General features: G+C 38.9%; 1 protein-coding gene across 1 annotated transcript in view; it reads right to left on the bottom strand.

The window, feature by feature from the left end:
- Positions 1-6,354: 6,354 nt before the first annotated feature.
- LOC101859940 (dihydroanticapsin 7-dehydrogenase-like) overlaps positions 6,355-11,058 on the bottom strand; it is a 23,708-nt gene continuing 19,004 nt past the window's right edge. Inside the window, exons 4-5 of the mRNA XM_005100224.1 lie at positions 10,832-10,898; positions 6,355-6,543 (exon numbers count right to left, since the gene is read on the bottom strand). Of these exons, the coding sequence (XP_005100281.1) occupies positions 6,355-6,543; positions 10,832-10,898 (256 nt within the window). The remainder of the gene's footprint in view (positions 6,544-10,831; positions 10,899-11,058) is intronic.

Below are 11,058 nucleotides of genomic sequence, written 5' to 3'. Positions count from 1 at the left end.
AGATTTCATCATGATATATAATTTGTACATTCTGTTCATTTTCCAGGTCCTCTTTGAAAATTGACAAAATCACTTTTACATTTCTTTCTTTATTTCTTTATTTCTTTATTTCTTAATTTCTTAATTTCCTTACTTATTTCTCCATTTCTTCATTTCTTTTTTTATTTTGCCATGTCTTCATTTCTTCGTTATTTCATTACTTCTCCCTTGTTTGTTTTTGTTTTTTTAAATTAGTTGGTTAAAAAAATAATTGTCTTTCTTATCAAAATTGAATAAAAGGAAAAGGGAAGAAGATATTATTTATTTAAACTAAAATCAAAAGAAAAGTAGAAGAAAAAGTAAGGGGTACAAAAGCAGCTTAAAATCAGGTCAAAATTGAATAAAAGTAAAACGACACCACGAAAGAAGCAGAATGACAGCAAACAAAAGCTGGATAAAAGTAGGATAAAAGTGCTACATATGAGTATGAGACAAAATGAAGGATAAAATGTATAACAAAAAAAGATAAAAGTCCGACAAAAGCAGGATAAAAATATGAAAAAATAAGGATAAAAGTTCGACATAAAAAGCAAGCAGAATCGAATCATAAAATGATGAAGGTTCGACAAAAAGCAGGATAAAATATTTTTAAAAAGCAGAATACAAGTCCGAGAAAAAAAGCAAGAAGAATCAGACTTGGGCAACGGCTTTGAAAAGAGCAACAGAAGCAGGACTAGGGGGATAAAAGGGGGATAAAAGGGGGATAAAATGTTTTTCTACTCTGTACAATAAAACGGAGAAGTGTAGCACGTCACCTATGACATATCATGCTTCCTGGTTGTTTTATCTTCACAAAATCCCGTAAATTCCTCTTGTTCGTCCTTTAATTTGCATTGCTGATTGTGATTTTATTTTTGCAATAAAAGATACTGACTTGTAAAGTGAAGAGTTGTTTGGTTATTTGTATTTTTGTTTTGTTTGTTTGTTTTTTCGTTTGTTTGTTTGTTTGTTTGTTTATTTGTTTGTTTGTTTGTTTGATTGATTGTGTTGTTTATTTCTCACACATACTTTCGCTTTGTTTTGTTGGTTTTGTTGGTATATTTGCTGTTTTGTTCATTAATATTTTGCTTGCTATTTAGTGTAACTCTTTTGTCAGACTCACTTGCTTGTTTGTTTATTTGTTTTTTAATTGTTTGTTTGTTTGTTAGTGTAAATATTTTGTCAGACACACCTTTTGTTGGTTTATTTGTTTTAGTATTCTCTATATTAGATAAACCTCTGCTTACATAGATAAAACTTTGTGAAATTGGGATTTGACTCAAACAGACATGCCTACTGTCCCAGGCTCGAATACCGCGAGAAAACGGTGAATAACTTCTCCAGTTTTTGCTCACCTTTGCACGAAGTTTGAGAGGAATTATGTTTGATCATCCGGACGTCTTATTTTATACTCAAATGTGAACGAGTCATAAGAGCGCTGCTGCATCAACCATATCTCGGAGTAACCCAGAAAAGGGGTTCTTTAAAGTTATGAAAATACGCTGAATTCGAGTCCGAAAAAAAAAAAAGGGTATAAGCCTGTTAATGCGGTGAGTGGGAGTTGGATTCCAGATTTAGATCTAGTGCACCTTCTGAAAGAGTCAGGGGCGAAGGCTGACTTGTTTGACAGGGTAATCAAAGTGAGATGGAACCAGATAGGGCCTGGAGATATCACACTCACACAAGTCACAGGAATCTTACTGGCACTGGAGGCGGCAACTCTGAGTTGTGAATGAAAACAAATCCTGAATTCATGTTGTATGCATATTCAACAGCTAAAATAATCGGGAAAGTATTTAATAAAATTTAAATATTTATTCTGACTAACCTCAAATTTAACTTAAGATTTGAACACACGAACACTAAGGAAAGAAGCAGAGATGTCAGTACTACAATGGCATGTTATACCAGACAGCCGAAACACTTTGCATGCCAATTATATATTTTTTATTTCACATTTGGCTTGTTTTTTTTCTAGCTTTCGCGGCCAGGAGCCGGTGTCATAATCGAGGTCACGATCTGATTATAGGACGTTAAAAGGTCGAGGAAAAAAAAAAAAACCAAGCACTCGCAGCAGTCAAGATATTATTAGGAGTTAGTTCCACTCACATCTGTGTGGTAGACTCGACCAGTGTAATAATTAGCTTACTTAATCAGCGAGTGTGGCTGCTTATAACTGTGGCTCGAAAGGGGTGAACAGGGTAATTGCGGCAATGAAACAGTTTTGACTGTTATGCACATGTTCCCTTCAACTCTATTGGTAGGCTCTTCCAGCCTCACTTTAAGCTTACTTCATCAAAGCTTGTTACTGCTTATGTAGTGGCCCGATAGGGGCGAACAGGGTATTTCTGTGGCAATGAAACGGTTTTGAAGGTTAGGCATAGTCTATTGTTCATTGGTGATTATGAATGTCTTTTTACATTCAATTTATGAGGTTTACGTTTATGGGTGAATTTGACTGCGACAATATTTCAAAATTAGGAAGGGAAGCAGTGATTATTTGATTATATAGACGCTTCGCCTCTGCAATTTGATATGGGTTCAAACAGTTGCAAGTGAGAAGATATCTGATAGAAAGCCACTAGATCTAATAAAGGGAGTAATCATTAAGAAAATGGTGCCAATATAAGGAAAATGTGGAAGCAGGTCGCTCGTCGGTTGCGACAACGTCAAGGAATCTGTTCAAAGACGTGGCGGTGAAATAGGCTGGTAAAAGTCCACAACTTACAGAATCTTAGGGCATGATTTGAAAATGAAACCATGCCACATATATCTGTCCACCAAAGAATAACCCAAGACAGTATTTTGGAGAAAAATAAATACAATGAATGCGTGAGACAGAGTGAACATTTTGTAGTATCTGTTAGCATCAGCAACGAGGTTTTTTTCTACGTTCTGGGAATTGTGTGCGCTGGGTAACAGAAAGTCTAGATGACGTAGCTTTAGACTCTTAGGTTGTCATGTGGCCGTTTAGGTCAGTGATTAAGACGGGGCGATTTGAGTGTGTTGCATGAGCTCTGGGATAAAGACAGGGCTATTTGAATGTTTTAAATTGGTTCTGTGATAAAGACAGAGCACTTTGAATGTGAGATTAACACCTGTCTGTAGCGGCCTTTGTGTTCTCAACAATAGGTGGTCGTCTAAAAAAGGTTCGACTGTATATAACAATTTAAAAATGAAAAGCGGCACTGATTTTATGTGGCTGGCGATGGATTGTCAGTCTGGTTTTAATTATTTGAGCGTCCAAACGGGTGTTTGGTGGGTGTCAGATTTTCCTTCTCAGAAGGATAAAAGCTACCATTTTGGAACAATTTGATGAAATCTTTCCAAATCAGACATGATTGTGGGGTTTTTTTTTAAAGGATTTGGTCAAATGGTGCCTAAATAACAGCTTTTGCACTATATTATATTAAAAATTCTGGACAATGTACACAAGAAATAAATAAACTAGCCAGTTCCTAACTGTGAAATAGATGAAGTCTCACTGTTTCATGGTTCGACAATCGAATGAATACATTGCATCATTGAACGCAGATTTCTGAAAAAGATCAAGGCAGTAGAGTGTAAATGGGGAGTAAGGGGGGGGGGAGAGTGCCAGGAATTACATTACACATGTACATTCTTCAAACAGTGGTGTCTGTAGCCTATAAAGGGGTTAAATTAGGAGTTAAGCAACTGGACTCATAATAGTGAGATTTGGGGCTGAGTGATTCGAGCCTCAGTTCGGTCCGACGTTGTGTCCTCCTCGGAAACGTCACTTCACGTGAGTTTCCCATTTGGCTCGACGTTAAGGGCTGGTGGGGCACCTAGAAATCTTGTTTTGGGGCCAAATTAAGCAAATTTGGGTTGTTACATATTATACTACCTTGGACTTTTCCTGAACAATATCCACAAACGTAAGTAAGCCTTGCTGCAACCTAAACATGTCTTTTTTGTCCAAGTGTTTCTGCGAAAGCACATGTTTTCCAGTCGGTTCTTACCTTTATCGGCTGTTTTCTCACAATTCTATTTTTTTCACACATTATCCCATTTTTCTGCCCTGCTTCTTGTTCAATTTCAATGTAACTTTCACAGGATGCCAACAACACCTAGTTCTAAATCTTAGCTTGTTGAATTTTTGATTAATGGAGTATTTTTTATATTTATGGGCTTAGAAAGAATGAATTTTCCATTTTTTCCAGTTTTTTTTAGCAACAACTCAATTGAAAGTATCATAAAATAAAAATTAAAGCATACATCAAAAATCCAACTTGCAAAATTAAAGAGCCATATATTTACTGTTGGCATCAAAATTAGAAGTGAATCAGTTAATTAATAAGGGAATAAAATGGGATGGAAAAATGTATACAGAATTCAATATGGCAACTGTTTTCATAGCAACCGATTCAAAATATACTTTTTGAACTATAGATTTCAAATCCCCAATAATACACGATGTCCCACAGCAAATATTGGCACTCTAGGCTTTGTAACAGCCAAAATAGACCTCAGGTGCCCCACCAGCCCGGTCAAGGTCTACAGTGAAAACTAAAAGCAAGACGGGCAACTTCTCATTTACTTAATTACTTGTGATAAACATAGCCCACGCAGATTTTCTTCACTTGTAATACGTTTCATTTTTCGAAAAATGCTTTGGTTGCCATGGAAACGGAAAAAGCAGCCGCCATCTTGGATTTTAAAGTTTATTTCCATGGAACATTTTTCTTTCGTTATCCATCCAACAGTCATGAAAGTTGGCCTACATACTTTCATCAACATCAGGCACATTTTGTCAAATTTTCAATTCAATAAATGAATAGCTGTATTTTTAACGAATAATAATAATAATAATAATAATAATAATAATAATAATAATAATAATAATAATAATAATAACAATAATGAAACTAAACAGCTTTTTATTAATTTTGTACACAACACAATATATCCCCGCCAAACAGCAAGCCACCGATACAACTTGCATTGTTGCATGTTAGAATGGCGTTTTTGTTTTTATCATGCCCCCTAAGTGTTTTGTTTTTGTTTGTTTGTTTGTTTGTTTGTTTGTTTGTTTGTTTGCTTTTGCGTTTGTTTGTTTGTTTGTTGGTAAGTGTTTTACGGCACTCGCAACCTGCATAATGCCATATGAGCGCGCCGGACACATTAAACATTTTCAGATCGGTTGGAATTAAGGTTGAATTTAGCCCGGGTGGCCGTTGAAGCCTACATTTATTGATTCTTATAGGATCACCAAGGGATCTTTAACGTGCGCAACTTGCAAACAGGACCTCCCATGGGTGTAGCTGAAGGACAGCAGCATAAAGGAGCCAAGAAGTAGCAGTAGAAAGGTTGTCGAAAGAGTCCGGAGCCCAGAAGAGGCGGGGGTGAGGGGCAGAGAATGGAGATGAAAGCAGACGACAGAAAATGGTTAGAGCACAGGAAAGGAGGCGAAAGGAGAAAATTTTAGAGAAGAAAATGTTTTGTCGCTCTCAGGTTTCTAAACCGGGACATATTGAATGAGAGGCGAACACCGTAACCTTCTAGACCACGAGAGTCCCTTTCCCCTAAGTGTATACACAGAAAACATGTTACGACAGATAAAATAAGGTAAGAGAAGATATAACAGGTTAAGATAAGATAACAGTTTATTATCGATCTCCACACAGAGAAATTTGATGTCGGCTCAGAAAATAAAAAACACCCACACGCCAACACATATATACACAATATTCTATAAACACACGCACACACACGCACACTCACGCGCACACAAACACACATACACACAATCACACACACAGAAACGCAGATACACACACATACACACACACACACACATGCACCCACACACGCCTGCGTAGGCACATTCGCACGTATGCACCCACGCACGCACGCACGTACGCACATAAACACACTAATATTTATACAAACGCGCACGCACGAATACACACACAAACATACACACACACAGTTATTTGTATAATCTTAAAGTTTTGTTTATTTGTCTTGTTCCTGTTGAAAAATTACCCATCTATCTTGAATAGAAGTCAAGATATTTGCAATTGAAGGAAGTGAAATCACCTGGTGTCGGTTATAAAGTTACTGAGAAAATGGCCGCAAGGGTTGGTGATTTCCGAAGCTTGAGTGTCCTTGAAAACTGCACATTTACAGTTTGTATGCCTTTGATAAATGCTTTTCAGTAAAGTCTAAACATACATTTTTATTTATCCATTATCTATAAAAAGGGTATGGCATTCGAAATGGTTCTGCCTCTTTTTGAATAGTTGTGGATAGCGCAAAAATCGTGACTATTGAATAGTAGTAGAGTCGAATGGACACGGGTAAACACTGCAAAGCTCAAAAGGCGGATTTCCCGCTGAACGATCCTGAACCGGCGGGATAACTATGTCTGCCTCCATCAGCGAACACGACGGTCCCACTGACGAAACTGGAGGCATCAGACGCCAAAAAGGCGACAGTTTCCGCTACCTCGGTCACCTCACCATTCCTCTGTAGGGCATGTAGCTTGGACTGCATTTGGGCAACCTGGTGGGGGGTGGGGAATGAATGAATGAATGAATGAATGAATGAATGAATGAGGGAATGAGGGAATGAAGAAATGAAAGAATGAATGAATGAAAGAAAGAACGAAAGAAATGGAAAAAATGGAAAAAAGGAAAAAGAAAAAGACAACAACAACAACAACAACAACAACAACAACAACAACAACAACAACAACGACAACAACAACAGAAAAAAATGAAAATGAGGAAATGAAGACAGTGTACACTATACGCTCGTAAATAGACCAAAATGCCCAAAACGATCGCCCGACGTGCAGCTTGCAGAAACGTGTTTGTCATTTTGCAGGACATCATCGGTTTTGCCTCTCCCGTGGAGGACAATCCGGCTAGCCCCAAAACGACAAAAACCGCACAATCAGAACCGAATCGATGGTGCAATTGGGCACCGTCAATAATGAGTCACCAAGTAGACAGGACTAAAAATGCCGCAAGCGACATTCCCTCCATCCGACTCGTCTACTGTCGGGGGGAGTCGGCGAGTCGTTTTTTTCTGGACACACCCAAACGGTGTTCTCATTGACTGCAAAGCTAAAAACTGCTCTGATTTAATTACCGATTTCCCGCGAGAAGGACGACACTTATGATCTGTTCGTTTCTGGTTTGGTTGGTTTTGTTTTGTTTTTGTTAGCATTTTACGGCATTTGCAACAGAATCATGTTATTTAAGCGCCGCAGATTAGAGATGTTGCAAGAGAGTGACAAACGCTTAGGGGGGGGGGGGGGGGGGGGGGGGGGGGGGGCTACACCCCCAAAGTCAAAATTCGGCTAAAAATTATGGAATTTGAGTTGTAGGCATTTTTAGCTTCCTCAGCCTCTCCTACAACTATTTTCATAGCATAAGAACCCCCCAAAACCGTGTATTTTTTTTCCATACCAGGCATGTTTGTCACCACCATTTCCTCATAAAGTCAGTATTTTATTTTTCTTTACCGCCGTTTTCTCAAAACGCGACTTCTCTCTATACTTTTTTGAATAACTCCACCATTTTACATCCAATCTTCATGACATTTTCACAGAATGAAGAGAAGATATAATACTAAAAATTTATGTGTTGAAATTTTGATATATGGAATAGATTTTTGTTGGTGGTGTCTGGAGTGTGGATTTTCACGGATTTTTTGCAAACTTGACTGCTACCTCAGGAAAAAATTCATTAAACGTTTTCTAATTCGTTTAGGAAAAAAACAACAGACAAATTTTTAGATCTAATGTTTGTTAACACGCATGAAAAAAAGAAACAATCAATTTCCAAGAGCGATAAGTGCGGTATTCATTACGTAAGGCATGTCAACACAATCCAATATAGCCGCCGTATCCATGGAAACGAAACATTTTTCTCAAATTTGATTGCGGATTTTAAGACTCCCTACTATGATTGTTATATGTGTGAAATTCGGTAAAACTCGTTCCAGTAATAAGCGAAATAGCCTTCAGGTGTAGCCCCCCCCCCCCCCTTTAAAAGAAGGAGGAGAGATACAAGGTCCATTTCATAAATATTTTCCCTACCTCGTAAAACCAATTGTATTCAAGGTAGCCATTCCAAACTTGGTACACTACTACACTAACAGTTTCGAGAAGTCCCATTAAAATTTGAAGGCACTTTGTTAAACGAGTGCCAAACAGCACAAGACTTTCTGATGGTACTTGGAGTAGAATGGCTGACAAAGTGGAAGATTCAACAGTGCAACACACATTTTCAAGATATGACATTCGTGTCACTATAAAATGTTCTGTTCTCTTGGGTAAGACTACTCCTCAGATTCCCAATGATCTTTTTACAGTATTGGGAGCAAATGCACCTTCTTCTCAGACTGTTAGGAAAAGGGCAAAAGCTGTTGCAGAGGGTCGAGAAGCGATGGAAGATGAAAGCTGTCCTGGTCGGCCACGGTCTCTCTAAAGCGCTAATTTCACTGAATGATGACCGGAGGAAAACATGTGAAGAGATTGGAAATGAAACATCAGTGTCAAGCACCTCGGTATTTAGATTTTTTACAAACGAACTCAAAAAGAAAAAAAAAATGTTTTCAGAATGGGTCCCTCATTTGCGGACACAGGAACAAAAGGAGTCAAGAGTCAGTTTCTCTTTTAATTTCAAACGGAGATTTTAAACTGAGCACAACACATTCCTGGATCGAATCATCACTGGTGAGGAAACCCGGGTTTATTCCTGGGACCTTGAGACAAAACGCCAGTCTGCCGAATTGAAAGACATTGATGAAACATGTCCAGAGAAAGTGCATTGCAAACAAGGGGCTGTCAATGTCATGCACATGTTGTTTTTTTACACGAAAAGTGGGATTTTGCGCTGGCCTGTTCCTACAGGTACTATAATCAATGCCCAATACTACAAGATGGTATTGCAAGCAAAACCCAGGCTTGCCTCTTGGAAAAAACAACAAAAAAACCACAACGACACGGGCTGTTAGAATCCGGAGTTGTGTTCCATGCACCAGTTCACAAAGCCCAGGTGATGACCGACGTTTTGTCTGGCTATGAGGGAGAATTGCTGGAACATCCGCCATTTTATTATTCTCGTAACCTGGCCCCATGTGATTTCCACCTTTACCCCAAAATGAACACTTTCACGGACACCGATTTCAGTCAGAGGTGAGAGGTGGACATCAATCAAGCAACAAAATAGTCAATGAAGTGCCTGGATGAATGCACTTTCGTCAGAGCGGTTAACGGCTGGCTACAGCGTATGCAGAAGTGCATTGACAACGGTGGATGCTATGTTGAATAGAGCAGATATAAAATATATTTTGTGCCAAAATTCCTGAGTCTAGGCTGTATCTAGGCTTGGTTTTATAAAGGAGGGAGGCTTATTTATGAAATGGCGGAGTAAAAACGAATAATATTGATGTTTGATAGGAAAGAAGGAGCAAAACCGCAGCAGAGTACAAGCCAACCACGCGCTGGTTTGGTGGACATGCGGGTTGGGAGGCTTCTGTTCTACATGACAAATCTTGTGCGTGACTCTAACTGTGAGAAGACGACGACGACAATGATGATGATGATGATGATGATGATGATGATGATGATGATGATGATGATGATAACGACGACGACAACGACGACGATGAGAATGATGCTCCCGAGGGAGCGTACATGGAGAAACGTAGAGCCGATTAGATAAAGAAAAAAATTAAAATACAGTCGAACCTGCGTAAAACGGCCACCCATTGCGGAGGAGGAGAGCGGCTCTTATAACGGTACACAGGTGGACGTCTTAGGCAAGACTGATCAAAATGAAGAAAACAAACCATTTCATTCTGAGGTCCAAACCGAGGCTGATCTCAGGACTGCCGCAAGTCGAATTTACCAGGGTTTTTGGTGTTTGTTTTTTAAAGGAGGGTGGAGGGGTGTAAGAAGGGATTTTTTGTTGATGTTGTTTTGTTGATTTGTTTTTGGTTAGATCTAGCTTTTTTTGTTGTTGCTGATTTTGCCTAAGTGTAAAATAAACGAATGTAAGAAGATGAAGACCGAGTGCCATTGTAAAGCAACACTGGGTCACCCCCACTTGGGGAACGAGTGACGCTTCAGTGGCAAGTTCACGTTAACGTCCATTGATACTTTGTTACAGATTTGGTCAACAAAACAGTGACCAGGCACTTCACATACGATTTGTGTATGAGTTGTGGGTGGGGCTTAAAGGATAATAAAATGAAGGATCACATTCTTCCCTCACCTGCAGTTGAAAATTTATTGTCCCCCATTGGTCAACTGAATGGTAAACATTCATGGATGGATTAACAATAACGACAGGTGAATGGATTATGACGCCCGTCCACAGCGAGAGGGCGCGATTAAAATGTATGACAAAGCTTCAGGCAAGTCGAAATCACGCCTGGCCGCCTCAGGCAGGTAAATTGTCTGTTGGTTGATAAAATATTAATAAGGTGGCCGCGGCCGTTGAACAGATGACCATTTTACACAGTTAAATTATTACAATATGGAGAAGAAAAAAAACGGAAGGGGGAAAATGTAAAGTGACAGTACATTATACAGGTGGCCGTCATGGCAGGTTGGACTGTATTTATTTTTCTGTATTTTTATTTATACTTTTAGACCCTACCTATCTACTCTTGGTTTTTTTTACAATGAAAATGATGGTGAAGAAGACGAAGAAGAAGAACAACAACAATAGCAAGAAGAAGAACAAGAAGAACAAGAAGAACAACAATAACAACGAGAACAACAAGAACAACAAGAACAAGAACAAGAACAAGAAGTGGTAATTTTGGATCTCACCATATCCATTTTTGCCTTGTCCCCACCCAGAATCTTCGAGAAAATCGGGGTGTCGATAGCACCAGGACTGCAATGACAAGAAAAAAAGACAATTGGCTAATTGGGAAAACCATGTTCGTATTAGTAACAGGAAATTTCGTTCTGATTTTGAAACCATTATCTGTCTCTGTGTCTCTATCCCGTCCCCCCTTTTCCCCCATCTCTCTTTCTCTCTCTCTCTCTCTCTC

This window comes from Aplysia californica, unplaced genomic scaffold, assembly GCF_000002075.1.
Source record: "Aplysia californica isolate F4 #8 unplaced genomic scaffold, AplCal3.0 scaffold00240, whole genome shotgun sequence".
Lineage (NCBI taxonomy): Eukaryota > Metazoa > Mollusca > Gastropoda > Aplysiida > Aplysiidae > Aplysia > Aplysia californica.
The sequence above is the reverse complement of the archived record's forward strand: the minus strand, read 5'-3'. Positions and strand labels throughout refer to the sequence as shown.